This window comes from Electrona antarctica, assembly GCF_951216825.1.
Source record: "Electrona antarctica genome assembly, chromosome: 6".
Lineage (NCBI taxonomy): Eukaryota > Metazoa > Chordata > Actinopteri > Myctophiformes > Myctophidae > Electrona > Electrona antarctica.
Genome location: NC_136811.1, coordinates 41,838,524 through 41,857,693, shown reverse-complemented (window position 1 = coordinate 41,857,693; position 19,170 = coordinate 41,838,524). Strand labels below are relative to the sequence as shown.

Sequence of the window (19,170 nt, the reverse complement as noted above, 5' to 3'; positions counted from 1 at the left end):
GACATTAAAAAGACAAAATAATGTTTAGGAACTCACCTAATGAAGTCCTACTCATGTGGGATATCCAGCCGCTCAGGCCAGGGTAGGTAGAGGACAGAGCAGCCTACACTACAGACTACAGCAATTTAGAAAGACTAGACTGAGACACGTACACATCAATCATGTACCTGTCAAACGTGTCAAACTACTTCAGTACAAGACACACAGGAGGCACACCACAAGACCACAGGGATGGAGCTCCACTGATCACAAATTAATTCATTTTACTGCTATGCCACCAACATCTCTGCAATCATGGTCCTAGAAAAGTCTTCTAAGCTAACATCAGCTATTGTAGATCTGTTATTTTCACTGAATGTTTGCCTATGAGACTGTAGGGCAGAATAGAAAGGCTGTAGTTCATATGGTTAATAAAATAGACTGTACTTTGCTACTTTCGTTTAAATGTACACATTCTACAAACTGTTAACACAATTTCCAATCAATCAATCAATCAATCAATCAATCAATCAATCAATCAATCAATCAATCAATCAATCAATCAATGTTATATTTCAATGTCGTTTTTAATAGATGTAGGATGCTGGCTGGGATTTGAGGGGTGATGCCCTAGTGCCCTCCATTGGCTATCTGCCTATACTAATTGTGGAACAGCACTAGTCTACAGGTAAGGGAGTGGAATATGTAAATGCTGTACTGAACTGGTGCATTACTTTATCTGAGCTTAATCTATTAACCCTCTCCAACACACTTGCACACACGCACGCACGCACGCACGCACACACACACACACACACGCATCATCATCATCTTATTCATTGTTTATGGACTTATGTTAGACTGGATATATCCATCCATACATTGAAAATTAAATAATTCAACACATGCAGGCATTTTTGGGGGTATTTTATAGATCATGTTCGCCTGGCCATGTTTAGGGTTAACTAATTCCAATTCAATAAAATGTGTGAGGATTAATAATGATTCATTGTTTGATAAAAACCAAGTGTCGTCACTCTTTGTGAAGGATGCCATAGCCTACAATATGTTCCTTTGTTTCTCTGTGTGTGTGTGTGTGTGTGTGTGTGTGTGTGTGTGTGTGTGTGTGTGTGTGTGTGTGTGTGTGTGTGTGTGTGTGTGTGTGTGTGTGCGTGTGCGTGTGCGTGTACATGTGCCCATGAATGGAGAGTGCATGTAGAGGAAAACAGATGTCAAACTTGGGAACAAAATAATATTTATCCCATATGTATGAATGATGGGCTGTGCGCCAGTGGCATCAATTCAGCAAATGTTAAGGTGTGGCAAGGTCAACATCAATGCCCAGGAAACACAAATTTACGACATACTGTAGGCTATTGATAGAAACAGCATCATCATTTAAACATCTTAGCTCTAACTCTCTAAGAGAGGATTACAAACGTTGGCCCTCTTGTAGATCTGTACAAATAAAGTATAAAAATAACACAACAAACAATGGCATTGCCGTTCTCGCCTGATGAAGACTGTAACCGGTCGAAACATGTTCCTCTCCCCCACCTTTTTTTGAGTGCTCGGAACTGCACTGAAATTACTTACTTTAATATCTCAATTATATATTTGACTAATTTTAACTTAAAAAACACTAGAGGTGTGCATCCATGGCTTGAGATGATTCGGGTAAGCTTTCAAATGCAGTCTCATTATGATAAGGTTTGCAGGTTCGTTCCACAATGTGTAAATCAATATTTGATATTCAGTCTGATATGCGCCATTCATCAGCGCTAGGGACAGCGTAAGGGTCAGAGAGCAGAGAGAGAGAGAAATTAAATATGGTTATTTTATTCACTGAGGATTTTAAAGCAATTGTTTTCCCCTTTTTAATCCATCATAGTGTGGTGAGGCCTGTTCCAGTTTTGATGCTTGTTTCAGTTGCAATGATTGGGAATATCCCACATGTGTAGTCGCACAGAGGAACGTATTAGGGCCTATAATCTTCCTAGCACTGATTAACAGCGCCCTCCAGGATGGAACTTACTTACTTACTTACTTACTTCTTCATCCCCTATGGGACATAAGGCTTCAATTTAATTTCATCCGATCCCTGGCAGCATGTTGCGCCTCTCCCCAGGACAGGTTCATCTGTTCCAGCTCCTGCGTCACAGTTCTGCGCCAGGTGGTTTTGGGCCTCCCAGGTTTTCTCTTTCCTGGTGGTGTCCATCTTAAGGCCACCTTTGTGATGTGGTCCTGCTTCATTCTTAGCACATGTCCTAGCCATCTCAGGCGTCAATGTGTAATCTCCTTGGTGATGCTCTGGCTCCCTGTTTGTTTATACAGTTCATTATTAGAGATTTTATTTGGCCAAAAGATCTGGCATATTCGCCGGAGGCATCGGTTGTGGAACACTTCGGTTCCAGGATGGAACACACGACTGGAAATATGTGGATGATATGACTATAGCCCAGTCATGGAAGCCCAAGGTACCCTGCACCCTCCAACAGATCCTGAATGGTCTGGACATCTGGCACAAACGAGCACAAAATGAAACTAAATCCAAGAAAATGCAAAGTTGTCCATGTCACTGGCATGAGACAGAAACTGGCCCTGCCAACGCTCTCCATTGACCAAAACATACTATAAGTGTGTGACACAGTAACGGTTCTGGGGGTCACCTTTCAAGCTGACTTGAAATGGGACAACCAGGTGGATTATATGTTGCCTGAAAAAAATTGGGGTCCAAGACCCTGAATATTGGTTTTGATCTAAACAGGCTAGTGCTGGAATATGCAGTCCCAGTCTCATCACTTGAGACTAAAAGTCTGGAGAGAGTTCAGAAATGGGCTTGCAGAATCATACATGGCCGGAGGTTCTCGGAATACACAGGAGCTCTCCGCACCCTCACATTGTGCACCAGAGAGGCGCACTCAACTGTGCCTTACATGTTTACAGGTTGAGTAGGCCTACTGATGTTACTAACATACAAAGGTTTAACAAAATACACCATGAAAGCCAGCAAGTCAAATGGTACCAGAGACCCATGATGTGGTCATCTACCGCTCAACGTCTGAATGTTCCCTTATCACCATGGCAGTCAAACTAACTAACAATGAAATAACTAACAATGAATCACATTTTTACACATTTCAATCAAACACCACTTTTCCTCAAGTGAATGTTGACACGACCTTTCATACCACCATGAGTAGTATTAGTATAGTAACCTGTTTGTTTACACCTGGCAGATATGCACATGCTTTTCCTGGACTGGACATAATTTATTACAGTGCCTGGCAGTGGTAAAAGGAAATGCTGCTGGCGTTGCCAGGGCTGACATATCAAAGTTGTTCAACTCAGCTTTTAAAACAAGCATGAATACCTTGAATCCCTTAACACAGCCAAAAGCGATTTCACTTCGATCCATAGGGGGTTCCACAAATGTGACAAATGTCATAGTTGCAGAAACATTATGTTTTTTTTACCATAGTTCACCAAATTAGGGCGTCATAGGGATACATGATACATGGTAGTCATGTCTGACATAATTATTATTACAAGTAATAATATAATATCTGCTACCCAACAAACGACTGCATTTATTCTGCCACTCTGTAGATCTTTGCGCTCTCTTAGTCAGACAATACTGCTAATATAGGCAGACAGCTTTACGCTCCAACAGTACAGCACCTAATGTAAAACACAAATATCAAAACTCATACACCTGTGCCTAGCACGGTTGACGCAATGCGTCAACTGTGCTAGGATTAAGGAGCGACTGCTAAATTAAATTTAAAATTGTAATGCTATCCTAATCCTATAGCATGGGTTGGCCACCCGGCCTGGCAGAGATTTGTGCTTCATTGAGCACAAATCCAACTAACCATGGATGGAACCAACTGGCCATTGCTAATGTGGAAACTTCTATTAATTATTGAGTTGGCTGTTCTCTGGGACAATCTGTCTCTTGACAGTAGCACTAGAAATATAGGATTAAATTAATTACTGTTGCTATTATCCACCTGCCCCAGGTATGCCTATGGGCTACAATAGTTCAGAGACATAAGTTAAATCACATTATACTCCAGGCTAAAGATGACATGTTGTACACCGTATTGACTAGTCCCTTAACCCAGCATAAGCTAATGAACCATTAAGCGTGTGTGTGTGTGCGTGTGTGCGTGCGTGCGTGCGTGCGTGCGTGCGTGCGTGCGTGCGTGCGTGCGTGCGTGCGTGCGTTCTTTTTAATGGTTTGAATTCCAACCTGCCTGCAAAGAGAGAGAGAGAGAGAGAGAGAGAGAGAGAGAGAGAGAGAGAGAGAGAGAGAGAGAGAGAGAGAGAGAGAGAGAGACAGGCAGGCAGGCAGACAGACAGACAGGCAGGCAGGCAGGCAGGCAGGCAGGCAGGCAGGCAGACAGACAGACAGACAGACAGACAGACAGACAGACAGACAGACAGACAGACAGACAGACAGACAGACAGACAGACAGACAGACAGACAGACAGGCAGGGCGAGATGAGAGAGGTTATGATTGTTTAATTAGAACAGTGGATCTGCAGGCAGATGTTGATGAATTGTTCCTGTTAAAAGGTCAGAGCGGTCTGTGTATTGATCAGAGGTTCAATGAAGGCTTCAGTGGAACAATCAATAGAGGCCTACTGGCAGTGTCATTGAAAGTATAGTTGGTCTCAGACAAAACTACCATCCTAACAACACTAAATGTGTAGATTATATTTAGATACAGCTCACCATTCCTTCATTGAAGGTTGGGTAAGTGATTTTTCTTTTGAAAAATAAGTGTCACATTGCTTTATATTCTGAGAGTACTCATTGGTATAGACTAGACTAGAGAGTGTGTTCAGTAACAGCTAGGGCTCTCCCCATCCCTCCAGCTCGAGTCTTGATTAAAAGGAAAATGCATTTTCAGGTCGGGAGACCAATTTTATCCAATCAGGAGACAGAACTCACACAGGATACAGATTAAACAAGTGGAATTGGAAGTGATTACGCAAAGAAATGAGAATACGAAATTGGAACTGGAACACTATAAAATTGAAGCTGATAAATGGGTACACTACTTCTTCTCCTGATTGGTTGAAGATTGGCCACCCAACTGAAAATGTATTTTCAGTTTATTAAAGATCTGCTATATAGCAATGATTACTACAATATATAGTGCTTAAAAGGTCCAGAATTCAAAACTACAAAAGAACAGTACAAAAGTATTAGTATCAAAATGTAGTAGCCTATCAAAAGGAGAAAGTACGCCTACTCATTATACATTTGAGTATCCCATTTCACATATTTTCAAATATATTAAATGTATAAAAAAACTTTTGAAGATCTACAAGCTGAGAGTGTGTAGATCTGCTATTTTCAAATGGCATAAATGTAAGTGGTTAATATATGACTGTAATACAAATCTACAAAGTAACTATAATAGCTATATAACTATAAGTTTGTTAAAAGTATAATATTTGACTCTGGAGAAGAAGTACATGAAATGTGTAAATACCGATACACCAGTGACCAGGAAAGTAAAACATATCTCAACATTGTACTGTAATTAAGTACAGTACTTGAGTAAATGTACTTGGTACACACCACTGGATTAAAGTAGTTAATTAACTTTTTTTTTTAAAATTATTATTATTATTATTATTATTTTATTTTTTTGTATTATTATTATTACTTCTAACCGGTGGGAAAATGATGATAATTATGACTCAGGATGATGATGATGATGATGATGATGATGATGATGATGATGATGAAGAAGAACATGATTGATGATGCTTAAGGCTACTTTGTATTCAAAGGGGGGCGGGGTTATTGTATTGGGGGACAGACAGAAAGCAAAGTGTTGATCGAGGAGGAGATGCAGCGGTAATGCCCATTTCCCAGCCGCGCTCTGTTCTGCTCTGCTCCTGGCTGGCTGTATTCCTTCCAACCATGTCATTCACGGAAGAAAAAGAGTCGTGTGGGCTTCGCGTCGGGACCATTTTATACGTATACTTTTTCTTTTCGTTTTCTTTAAATACCATGTAAATGTTGAAGTAAAAAAAAAGCTACCGCCGCGTTTAGTTTAGCAGCTAAACGGCACCCATGATCCATCCATGCATTTTTTTTACAAGGGAATTGCAGCTTAAAAAGGAGACCGAAAAGTGTCCAGAAGATCACAGTCGGGTAAGCGATGCGACAATGCAGGTGATTTTGTACAACATCTGGATTGTATACAGAATTAAATCTCTGTTTACAACACATCGCAAAACGAGGTGGTGTCAGATAGCATGTCTGTCTCAGCCAAAAAGCATATCCATCTGCGTTGTGTCTGTCTGTGTGTGTGAGATGGAATAACGTTTTATGATAGGAAATGGAGCGATTCTGACTTTGTTAATGCTTGCAGATGTTAAACCCGACTCATTTTGTACATAGAATGTGTTTGATGAGCATTGCATGGCCTTTATTATATAGCATAAACATCTGTTCTCTCAACTAAATTATGTTTCGTGTAGGAGAGACCGTACCGCGATGGATCTTGTGGTTGTTTCTATGAAAGGTGTTGTCTTATCTTGTCATCGTTGTAATTCTTGACGTTCGGTTAAAAAAAAACATGAATATGAACCTACATATGATGAAGAAGGCATGAAGCGCAACATGTAGACAGACATGACACAGGCCTCTACGACTGTGAACCGACTACATAAGGTAGCTGTTTCCTGGAAGGATACGGACGCATATGGAGGGATTCTAACACAAATATTCTGCCTATTTAAGTTTGCTAGGAGGAACTGCATATGATTTACCTGTTTCTCGTGTATGGTTGTTGAAGACAACAAATTGTGTTTTATCTGTAGTCTGTACAGGCCCCACTAATTTTGTAATCTTTCCTCCTTATGTGTCCCCTTTCATGTTGTTATAGGCCATGTGAGGTGTGACTGACTATGGAAGCTGCAAATGAAGAGTGGTCTTGTCCATCCCAGAGGAATGAAGGAGAAGAGATGGAGGAACTTGCAGCAATATAAACAATATATTTCTGTCCTTAGTGAATTACCCATTTGGCCTAACTGTACCATGAGACACAAATATGGGGTCCGCTGTAGGAATAGAGCTGGAGAGGGATGTGTATTTATAAAGCACTTGGGGGAGGAAACGAACAAACGACACCCATTTGCCCAACTGTGCCATTGAAGAGTATAGGCGCAAACAGTTCTTCTGCTGCTGAGTCAACTGACAGCCGTCAGATGGGCAAGAAAGAACCCAAGTATGTGAGAAGTCGTCATTCCAGTGTGAAGGGCCTGACAATCAAGAGACAGTACTCGTGATTCACACTACATCTGTGCCAGCTCAGGGCAAAAGAGAGTTTACAATCCTGAAGGGGGAAAAAAAGAAAACAAGATCACCACAGAACTGTAGTCACGCCTGTCACTCAATCGTTGTCCCTATTTAATTTGAGGAGGAAGAATTGAGGGAACGCCACACCATGCCTCGGAACCGGGCCATTTCAGAGCCCGAGTACTCGGCAGAGTATTCCGCGGACTGTTCTGTCACCCTCCCGTCTGACCCCGGCCAGGCGGTGGGGCGCACCCACGAGGTGACCGTGCGGCGCTCGGGATGCTGCCTCTGCCTGCCGCGCTTCATGCGCCTCACCTTTGCCCCGGAGTCCCTGGAGAACCTCTACCAGACCTACTTCAGGCGGCAGAGACACGAGACCCTCCTGGTGCTGGTGGTGTTCGCCGCCCTGTTCGACTGCTACATCATCGTCATGTGCGCGGTGGTCTACACCAGCGACAAGCTGGCCTCCGTCACCGTGGCGTCCGTCGGGCTGGCCGCGGACATCCTCCTCTACCTGCTGTGCCGCTACGGCCTGCTGCCGGACCGCGTCTCGCGGCGCGTGGTGCCGTACGCCCTGTGGGTGCTCATAGCGGCCCAGATATTTTGCTACCTGGGCCTGAACTATGCCCGTTTCCACGAGGCCAGCGACACGGTGGGTTGGCAGGCCTTCTTCAGCTTCAGCTTTTTCCTGACTCTGCCCCTGAGGCTAACGCCCATCGTGCTGATCACCAGCGTGTCCTGCTGCGTCCACACCCTGGTTCTGGGGGTCACCATCGCCCAGCAACAGCAGGAGGATGTACAGGCATCAGCACTGGGCAGACAGGTGAGTGTGGGGGGAGGGGGGGGGGGGGGGGGGGGGGTGCGGATGGAGGTGTGGATGGACACAAAGAAATATTACTAGGATTTCTGCGAATCACTGTTTGTCAAGACGGCAAATCTATTTTTGGAATAGTACATTGAGCTAAATTTATGAGCAGACAGGTTGGTGCTAGGAGGAGGCTTGAGGGGGGAAAAAATAAACCTGGCGGGCTGGAAGTTTTTTTTCTTCTCTCCTCCATTTATTTGAAGATTATCTGACTAAGAAATAACACGGGGAATAGGATAGTGGGCACACATACAGTAGGCCGGAAGGATAAACTGAAGAGAATATTTATTAGGTGGACATTATTTATTAGGTAGATGGAGAGAAATGCAGGCTATTGCTCTGCCGAATGGATTGTGGCACACACACCTGGAATTGAAGTTATTGAAGTGTCAACGAAATTAAAATGTGACTGCTGTGACTTATTTTTTGGTGGTACAACAAGAAGGAAGAAGATAGCTTTAAATAGTTCCAAAAACATCCTGTGTTTAAGATGACAGGAACTTTGAGGGTGCCAGAAGGATGTTTTGAACAGTCTTTTGTTTGTTTCTGTCTTGAGAGTTGACGGATCGATCAGCATTTCAATGAATCCAAAAGTAGGGAGAAAAATGTAACAAATTTACATTAGAATAGTACATGGAAATACAAATCGAGTACCATGCATCTAATTCGCAAATAGATCACAAACAGACAATACTGTACATTCCTTGTTGCTGGCAGGGGGATTGGTTTGATACAGCATTTGCCAAGGAATCAAATGAAGTGTAATCTATCTCATGGGTCTACCTTCCCAAATAGGAGTTGGAAATCAGAATTGAACTAGAAAAAGTGCCCCTCGGGGCACAGGTCTCCACCAGGGCAGGTCAGGTTGTGGCCTCCTGGTGGCGCTATAATAGGCCAATGTGAAAAGGGTACAATTTCTTCTTACGACTTGGATGGCAATTGGATGATTTGAGGCATTTTGTTCCAAAAATGTGTTTTGCAAAAATTCACCTGTTGGTGGCGCTATAACTGAGGATATATAGGCTGAGGATATATTCCTCAGCCTAGTAGGAACGTCTGTGAAAGATTTCATGTAAATTGCACGCTGCGTTCATGATTTGAGGCTTTTTGTTCAAATCGGGCCAATCCTGCAAATTTTGAAAGTCACTGTTAGCCAATCAGGATGGAATAAGCAATATCGGACAGATCTGTCTTGATCACATGACTATAGAGATACTGTGTAACGATTTGCTGGATTTTTGGACAAAATATGGAGGAGTAATATCAAAAAATGTGTTTTACAAAAGTCGGCCTCCTGGTGGCGCTATAACAGGCCGTTCTGGAAAATGTGGGGCAGAGGTTCATCATTGGCATCCAGGGAGTGTGTGTGCAAAGTTTGGCATCGTCCGGGTTAACGGTGGCAGAGATTAGCTGTACACAGACGGACGGAAGGAAGGAAGGACGGACACACACACACACACACACACACACACACACACACACACACACACACACACACACACACACACACACACACACACACACACACACGGACGGAGTGCAAAACATACTCTCTCCCCATGCCTTCGGCCTGGTGGAGACAAATATCTGTCCATGTGACAACATTGAGATTATATTCTTAAAACATTCTTACACCCTATAATATATACTTTGTTGATCGGGGCCCACCTGGCGCCTATACTTGGTCCGCTCCTTCTATCCCTCTACACCAGTGGTTTTCAACCAGTGGTCCGGGGACCACCAGTGGTCCATGAGGGGGTTCCAGGTGGTCCCCAGCTAAATGATGGAGAGATGGTAACCAAATGGACCCTTATAGATATTTAACTCTTGAGAGCGTAAAATGAAACCAAATGGACCCGTACGTGGTTACAGACAGTCTGGTGAGACCATTGGGGCAAGACTGGCAGTGTCGGTAGGCCAATCATGCTCGGACGTAGAATAGATATTCCCCTCCTGGGATGACCTTTTACGCAGAGCCTGGGAGTCGATTCCTGGGAGTCCGTTAAAACGACCAGATTAAGGTTGGTGAGGGGTCCGTTAAAACGACCGGATTAAGGTTGGTGAGGGGTCCGTTAAAACGACCGGATTAAGGTTGGTGAGGGGTCTGTTAAAACTACCGGATTAAGGTTGGTGAGGGATGCGCCGTGCTTGCGGTTATGGTTAGGTTAGGGTTTGAGGTAGGTTGGCATTCGGTATTAGCCGGCGCTGTGTCCATTTGGTTTCATTTTACACTCTCAAGAGTTAAATTGTTTAAACATCCGCATTACTTAATTTACAAGAAGTCTACACAATTTAAGAACGTAGAAGAATTGTTATTTTGATCAATGTTTGCCAAAAGCATGGAATTGTAGACAAACTCTTATCCAATGACAACAACATATTCTTTACTTTTCGGTCTGAGAGGCTAAATGTAATCAAATGGTGGTCCGTGGCTCAAATGCTGATTGAATAATGGACCTTGAAATAAAAAGGGTTGAAAACCACAGCTCTACACCAAACCGCTTTGCCAAAATTAGCTGATCTATAGAAGCTCACAATTTGTCACATTGCGGCACGTTATAAGCTAGTACCGGCTAGTATCTGCTATTTTCACTGAATGTTGTCCCGTTATTAGGAACGCTAGGGTTCATTTGGTTAAAATCACAGCGTCAACAAGTGTAAGAAATGAGAATAAGATAGCTTCCTGGCGTCAAATATTCATTCATTTTCATTAAATAAATCCACAACACACTGCGCAAAAAACAAGGATTACGGGCAGATATACTAAATGTAGAGGCCATGTAAATCCAGTAAATTTACGGGTGAGTACGGTTGTTTACCAGCCTGTAATCAGCAAATCTACCGGTATGTAGAGGTCCGAATTGTACCAACTTAAATATGCAAGGCCCCCTGCTGTGGCTGCTTCCTAGTCACACCTCTATGGTTCATAGCCACTGAACCCCCACCCCCATATATATATATATATATATACACACACACACACACACACACACCATGTAGAAAATGGGCAGATGTCATGAAATTAAGGTGGCTATAAATCCCCAACAGTGACCACAAAGGTTAAGAATGTAATTTAGATGTGATTTAGACAGATGCCATGGGTTCAGTGTTTACCTGGCTGGTATCCTATCGTTTAGTGGTTTAAAATATTATCCATTCAGTGATGCATCGCGATTTGGCCTTGCATGCAGCAATGTGACGCTATCGATAATTGAAGCCTAAATATAATTATATAGAATATACAATTATAATACTAAATATAAATATGTTGTTCAGTATATCTGACTGCTTGTATTGACTGATTAAATAATTTCCATATTGTGCAGTAATAGAAAAGTGTGATGCATTGCAATGCATCGTAGAATAAAATCAAATCGTTACCTGGTGAATCGTAATCAAATTGAATTGTGAGGGCAGTGCCAATCGGTGCCAATGCACACCAAGTTTTAATGTACAATTTACAATTACTACATAGTAATTCCAATTGTAATTGAAAATTAAGAAATGTTAGGAACTGCAAAAGATACATATTGTGTGGCCCGAGTGTGATGTGTTAAGAAGTTTAGCTCGGCTATTTTTGGTAATTAGTTATTACGACCGTAATAACTAATAACATGGTTTTAGGATTAAAGAGTATTTATTCTATGTATGATCTGATCAAACTAGCAATAGCATCTTCCACAAACGCGTGTATGGTCTCGGAAATGTCATAAAAGCAAAGGTTAATGCCTCAAATCTGTGATTTCTTCAACTCGTTGGGTGTATGTGGAATAGCAGCAACATAGGTTTAGAATGATAAACATCACTAAACTTTCAGTCATGACATTTTATTTGCTTTTTTATTTTATTTTTATTAATCTTTGTTTTGCTTTATTTTGCTTTTTTTGCTTTATTCCTTGCGTTGTCTTGTCCAACTGCTGGTGATCGATTTGACGCGCGTGCCATCACTGCGTCATGTCCTACTCCACTACATGGCTGACTGATGTTCTGTTGTCTTGTCTTGTCCAGCTGCTGGCCAACATGGTGATCTACGCGTGTGCCATCACCGTGGGCGTCATGTCCTACTACATGGCTGACCGCAAGCACCGCAAGGCCTTCCTGGAGGCCAGGCAATCTCTGGAGGTCAAACTCAACCTGGAAGAGCAGAGCCAGCAACAGGTGCGATCCAAGATGAGAGTGGTGCATGTCGGTTCACCCATTTAAACCTGAGGCCGATTCTACAAATGTCTTCAGAATCCTAACAGTTATTTTAACTTCTAACATTTGCTTCTAAATACGCTTGTGAAAACATCCCAATTGTTCCATTTTACAGAATTATTTTGTTATACACTCCCGTGGCCTGTTGCTTTAAGGCCTCAGGCTTTGTGCGTGATGACGCAGCACGCTCCCGCGCGTGAGGGGATAAAACCCCTCTGTGAGGGGTTCAAACCCCTCTGTGAGGGGTAAAACCCCTCTGCGACTTCCGCTTCTCACCCCATTTCCTTTTCTTCCGCCTTTACAGAACGAACCAAGCTGTGTTATCACTAAGAGGGAAAGATTACTTGTCCAAATAGCCTCACAAGGAACAGTGGACACACACTTGTTCCGCGAGGTGACTTGTCTTCTACCCGGTGGTAATTCCAAATCACAGCAACAAACGCAGACTAAGTTTTGGGTCACTTTGAGTGAAAAACTGAAAAAGCTAACGGTGCTATCAAATCAAACGAGTGTTAACCATGCTACGGCGAGGGTTAGCATTAGCTGCAAACACTATATAGCTTGTAGCCAAATGAGCTAGTTGCCGCAACATATAGCTCGTACACAAACAAGCTAGCTACCGCAACATATAGCTATTATCAAGCGCTAAACCACGCTACGGCGAGGGTTGGCATTGGCTACAAACACTATATAACCCGTAGCTACACGAGCAGCAACCGCTAGCCAGTAGCACTGTTACCAACCAAAACTACGGCCTGGCCTGTACACCACAGACCGGGGCCACAGCTAAACCACGCAAGCTTTGCCGCATGTCCACATGCAACAACACGATGGCACCTGGCGATACACACAAACTGTGTGTTTATTGCCTAGGCCTGATCCATGCCCAGTCCGCTCTAGAGGAGCAGAATGACTGCACTAACTGCGCTGAGCTATCACGACAATCCAAAAAGAAGCGTCTGAGACGTGCCCGAAACTATTTCCTAGCCTCATTCGATGACGATGAATTTAACTAGGATATCGAGCAACAACGTCGCCCAGACCCGCCTGCGATAGACCTGTGGGTCTACACCTCCTCCCAGATGAGCAGTGTGTACACTCGGATGGGCGCGAAGCCTAAATCGCAGGCTAGCAAGACCACAGCTACACAAAGCACTGTTGCCGAACCAGTACCTCTCCAGGAGGACCCTCCCCGGCTTCTTTGGACCGCTCTTGGGGCGGTATCATGGATGTTGTAGAGCCGGTAGAGGATCTCCCGTCCTACCAGGAAGATCCTCTCCCCGATGTGGGTGACTTTATTGTCCTCGACGAAGCCAGATATTCCGACTTCTCCGACGGAGACTTCGGGCTCGATGAGCACTACGAGATTCTGGTTGACGAAGGTCCATAGCTGACCCCCCAGGGGCCCTACCCCTGCTGTTGATCCTCGAAGTAGCTGCCGCCACCAGCCGCTGTTGCCGCAGCAACCAGACGTTCCCGTGAAGCTAGCATGGGAACCATTCTACCCTTCGCCCAGGGCTTCATGGAACACCTGACTCTTAACATGGATCGCTCCTTCCTTTCAGGACCATCCCCCACGTCGCAACGCATTTGTCCTCGACACTGAGAGACCCAGCGCCGCAGGCCTGGCCGGTATCCAGGACATAGACCACCTTATGGTGGGCTACCTGATGTGTCCCACACAGCCACGCTGTCCTCCAGCAGATAAACCTTCCCCAGTCAGAAAGACAAGGAAGCATCGAAGGCGCTAAAGCGTATGTGGCCAAAATCCTGAATGCAGAAGCCCTGCTCCAGGGTTCCTTAACCGTCCTTATGTTAGACGCTAGAGACGTCCCTTCAGCAGCCCAGGCTGCTGAAGCACGACGCATCAACGATGAAGCCAAGCGCCTCACAAAGACGGCCAGCGGCGTCTGGTACCAGAGCCACAGATCTCACCACATCAACTACTTGGAGTTGCTGGCGGTGCTAGCATTATGCCACTTCAAACGCTACGTCAAAGACTGCCACGTTCTTGTAAGGTCAACCAACGGTGTGTTACATCAACAAGCAGGGCGGACTACGGACCACTCCGTTACACGGAGGTCATGGGGGTCCCTGGCATTTTCATATAAGTTTCCACGAGACTCGTGGCTATCTTCACCCTCCAAATGACCTACTGTGGGGGTTAGCAGGGGGTTGACGGTATATTAACTCATTTAGATGGGGACCCCCTAAAGGACCCCTGGGGCTCCCCGGACCCTCAGGTGAGAACCACTGGGTTAATGTGGTGGTTCTTATACCTTTTAATTTCAAGGATCCCGAGTTTGGTATGCAATTAGGCCACAGACCCCCATAACTCTGAGAGTGTACAAAATGCATTTAATAGCAGCCGTTGGCTTTACATTTGTCAGGTTTACAGGTGAGCGGAAGAGAGGGGATAGAGGTAGAGCGAGAGCAGTGGAAAATAGGTGCATACATCATGTATGCAGGTGTCTACATGTTCTTCTAGACATATTGCTATCATATGCAGGTGTAACATGGTCTAACATGCCACCATGAGGCGAGGTAAAAACATTAAAAATAGAAGCTGCCTCTTATGTAAATCTACATAAGGAAGTATGATGGTATAACATCCTTGTGAGAGAGAGCGCTTAATGGGGTGTGTGTGTACACACACACAAATCTGTGTGTGTGTTCGCGCGTGCTCTGTGATCTGTGTGCGTTTTGAATGTGTTGGTCTGTTTTAGTTGGCACTGTGTCAGCAGTCGGTTCCACTCCATTCTCCCGTCTCACAGATGTGGCCACTGGGCGTCCTTGATTGCTACACTATTTATGGAACAGGCGATTACTGCCATAGTGAGCACGGAAAAGGCAAAGAGGCGCGCGCGAAGAACGGGGGTGATTATTATGAAGGGCGGACCAAAGGTGAACAGGAGTGCTCAAGGAGTGAGGAAGTGACTGTGAGTAGGGCAACTGTGAATATTCGATTATTTTCTTAGCGATTAGTCTATATAGATGTACTTTTGAGATTAATTGAAAAACTAGTGAAAATGGCCACTTTACAAGCTCACCACATGCTGCATCGTGGTGAGCTTGAAGATCTGTTATTTTCACAACTTTCAGCAAAACATTCCCGTCATTTTTTCTTAATTTTTTTTTTACAATGATTAGTTGTATTAAGTATTGCTGCCCTAGGAGCAGCCGACAAAGAGTGCAACAGGGGCTGATAAGACCATGAGAGCAGCAGAACTCCCAGAATACTAATGGAGAAGCACAGGCTGCTGGGAGACGAGGGCCGTCAGCCAATCAAGGAGCATCCGGTCGCTGCAGGTTACCATGGCAACCAGCCTCCTGAGAAGATGTCAGCTGTAATCAGAGTGCTGACTCGCTCACCCATTTCTCTCTCTCTCTCTCTCTCTCTCTCTCTCTCTTTATAAGAACATTGAAACCTGACATGCTATTTCCCTCCAAATTCAGGCTAAAATGTGTGTTTACCAGTGTTGTTTTTGGCAGCAAATTTTGATTTTAGTTTTAGTCATAGTCTCTTCAATAGTTTTCAATTAGTTTCAGTCACATTTTAGTCAGCCGGAATGTTTTAGTGTTAGTCTAGTTTTAGTCGACTAAATATCATAAGATTTTAGTCGACTAAATCTACAGTTGATTTAGTCGACTAAAATGTAGTTTGGTGGGCGTTGATGCCATCGCAATGACGATGCTGAAAATAGCTGATCTACAAGCCCACAACGCGTCGCAGCGCGACGCGTTGTGGGCTTGTAGATCGGCTATTTTCAGCATGCAGCATGCAAGTGTAAAATGACTTATACTGCTGGATCTCTTGTCCACTATTCCCTTCCTAGCATTTTAGTCTAGTTTTTATTTGTTGACGAAATTGTCAATATATTTAGTCATAGTTTTAGTCATCATGGATTAGTTTTTATTTCGTTTTTATGTAGTTTTTGTCACTGAAAACAACACTGGTGTTTACATCTGCCCGGGTGTATGGTCAATTGTGCATGCATGTACAGAATTCACGAGCGTCACCTGTGTATAAGTGTGTGAGTGTTTACTTGTGGAGTTTGTTTTGCCTGACACATTTCATCCCTTATGATTGAGTTTCAGGCCATTCAGCTCTGACCTATGTAGATCATTTGATTTCCAGGCTCTAATTTGCTTGCACGCATTGCTTTTTTTTCTTTGATGTTATCAAATTGATCTGCTTATTTAAATCTTTGGCCATTTTTTATACAGTATGAAGTAATATCTCACACAGACACTGCTCACACAAAATTCTGTCACACAAGTATAAAACTGTTCTCTGTGTGTGTGTGTGTGTGTGTGTGTGTGTGTGTGTGTGTGTGTGTGTGTGTGTGTGTGTGTGTGTGTGTGTGTGTGTGTGTGTGTGTGTGTGTGTGTGTGTGTGTGTGTGTGTGTGTGTGTGTGTGTGTGTGTGTGTGTGTGTGTGTGTGTGTGTGTGTGTGTGTGTGTGTGTGTGTGTGTGTGTGTGTGTGTGTGTGTGTGTCCTTACTTGGGTCACACTTTCTGCCGATTTTGGACATGAAATCAATTGATTGGTGCCAGCATGTCAAATTAGGCATTAGATTCATGTACCCCGATTTACTGCCGTTTCATGAGGTCAGGCATGCATTTGTTATCCCTGGCAGGGTACACCCATTTTGCCCAAAGTTTACAGTAAATGGCAGACTTCCATTACAGATGGAATGTAATAAGTTGTACGTACGTACGTACGTATGTACGTACCTCCTGACCCCTGATAAAACTACAGCAGGTCACAGCTTATCACAAAATAATGTCATGCTTGCTCTATTTTTTTTTTTTTTAAGATATTTTTTTTGCGGCTTACGCCTTTTATTGGTTTTTTGAAGGTACAGACAGTAGGCTGACTGGAAACGGGAGAGAGATGGGGGAAGACATGCAGTAAAGGCCGTGTCGGGCTCGGGAGTCGAACCCGCGGCACACTGCGACTGGATTACCAGTCGGGTGCCCAGACGGTTACGCCACCGCCTGGGCCTCATGCTTGCTCTTAACTTTCACACGTGCCTCTGTTCTGTAGGAACGTTTGCTGCTCTCCATCCTTCCGAAGCACATAGCAGACGAGATGCTGCAGGACATGAAGAAGGAGGCCAGTCAGAAAGAGATGCAGCAGTTCAACACCATGTACATGTACAGACATGAGAATGTCAGGTATTGTCTGCTTCCTCACTCCCTTTTTTTTCCAACAATGTATTTATTTTCCTTTTTTACACACAAATGACAATACAAATATACAAAAAAACAACAATGAACATTACAAGACAATTACTGATATAAAGAAAGCAAAACAACAATAACCAAAAAACAAAACAAAACAAAGAAACAACAACAACAGCACTACTCCTCTTCAGCTCCATCCATTAAATGTGACAAATTACTGTTCTTTATGTATCTTATAAAACGGCCCCACACCTCCTGAAACATTTCTTGTTTGTCCTTAATCCTCACTCCCTTTTACTCTGTCAGCGGTGGAAAAATAAAAAAAAGAAAATATGGTAGAAGTAGCAAAACCACAATGTGGAAGTACTTTGTTACAAAATAAAAGTATTAAATGTTTGACTTGAGTAAGGTAAGTAAGTAGGTCAGAGAGGCTTATTGTTATTATCAGACGGAGCGTTCCACGGTGCACTAGACCAGTTGTTTTAAACCTTTTTCAAGGCCCATTACCCCGAGGGTACTTCAGTGTTGTTGGCCACAGAAACGGGGCGTGGTTATAAGCACAACCCTAGCCGGGTTGGATTTCGAATGTCACTTCCCGGATACCACCACTTGAGTAAAAGTACAAAAGTATTGGCACCAAAATGAACTTGCAGTACCAAAAGTATAAAACCCCCCCCAAAATAATCAAGTAAAGTTAGTTTCCAAGGTTACTTCACTTCCCAGTACTGTCCAGTTTCCTGTTGTCTGTGCCAGGCTTGATTTAGTTCAGCCATCTCATGCCTGCCCTATTTCACAGTCTGCATAATAAACAGATTCTGTCACCTGGTGTGTTCACAAGTAACATGACTTGTTCCCAATTTCTGTTTAACTCTAGGGCCTCACTCACACGGTCGCAACAGATTGCTGTATGCTTGTTGTATACAAAGGGTGTGACACAGCTTGCCCCAATGCAATCCAATGGGAGTCACATGGTTTGACACAACATTTGTGTTGTATGAGGGGGAGGGGCGCAGTCGAAACACAGCCGAAAGCCATACAACAGCTTGTAGTCCAAAATGTGGACTACAAACCATGTGACTTCCATTGGAAATGCATTGGGGCGGCCATGACACTCACAACATTCATACAACAAGCATGTATCAATGTTTTAAAGGTCTGAGTGAGGCCTAATGCCGAATTCAGGAGGATGTGCTATCATAGGGTTTTTCACACTTACAGAAAGCTTAGGGCTAGCTAAACCTTATTTCACAGTCTCACTCATATTTATTATCCCTAGCTTAATTGGGCTGTAAGTGATGTTTCTTTGTTAAAAATAAGTTTTGCTCTTTAGTTTCATACTGATTGGATGACATTTTTAAGCCACCCGTTTGACTTAACACTCGATAGCAATGATTACCGGGTCGGAATATAGAGCTTTAGCTTTTTAACAATACAAATTTTGTTTTAAAAAAATAAATACATTTTATTTTCACGATTTTTCAAAAATAGCAGACCTACAAGCTCGTAGCGCGCCACTCGGTGGCGCGCTATGAGCTTGTAGATCTGCTATTTTTCAATAGCTAAATTATAACAATGCTTATTATAACAATGCTTAAAAAATGGTTTAAGGTTA

General features: G+C 43.5%; 1 protein-coding gene across 3 annotated transcripts in view; it reads left to right on the top strand.

The window, feature by feature from the left end:
- adcy3a (adenylate cyclase 3a) overlaps nt 1-19,170 on the top strand; it is a 79,832-nt gene that overhangs the window by 35,419 nt on the left and 25,243 nt on the right. For 2 of the 3 annotated variants that reach the window (XM_079504116.1, XM_079504115.1), the window contains 4 exons: nt 574-667; nt 6,894-8,129; nt 12,180-12,329; nt 17,419-17,549. In XM_079504116.1, coding sequence (XP_079360242.1) covers nt 7,455-8,129; nt 12,180-12,329; nt 17,419-17,549 — 956 coding nt within the window. In that variant the 5' untranslated portion in view covers nt 574-667; nt 6,894-7,454. Of the gene's footprint in view, nt 1-573; nt 668-5,832; nt 6,158-6,893; nt 8,130-12,179; nt 12,330-17,418; nt 17,550-19,170 lie in introns of those variants that run through there. The other variant, XM_079504114.1, reaches the window with a different exon arrangement.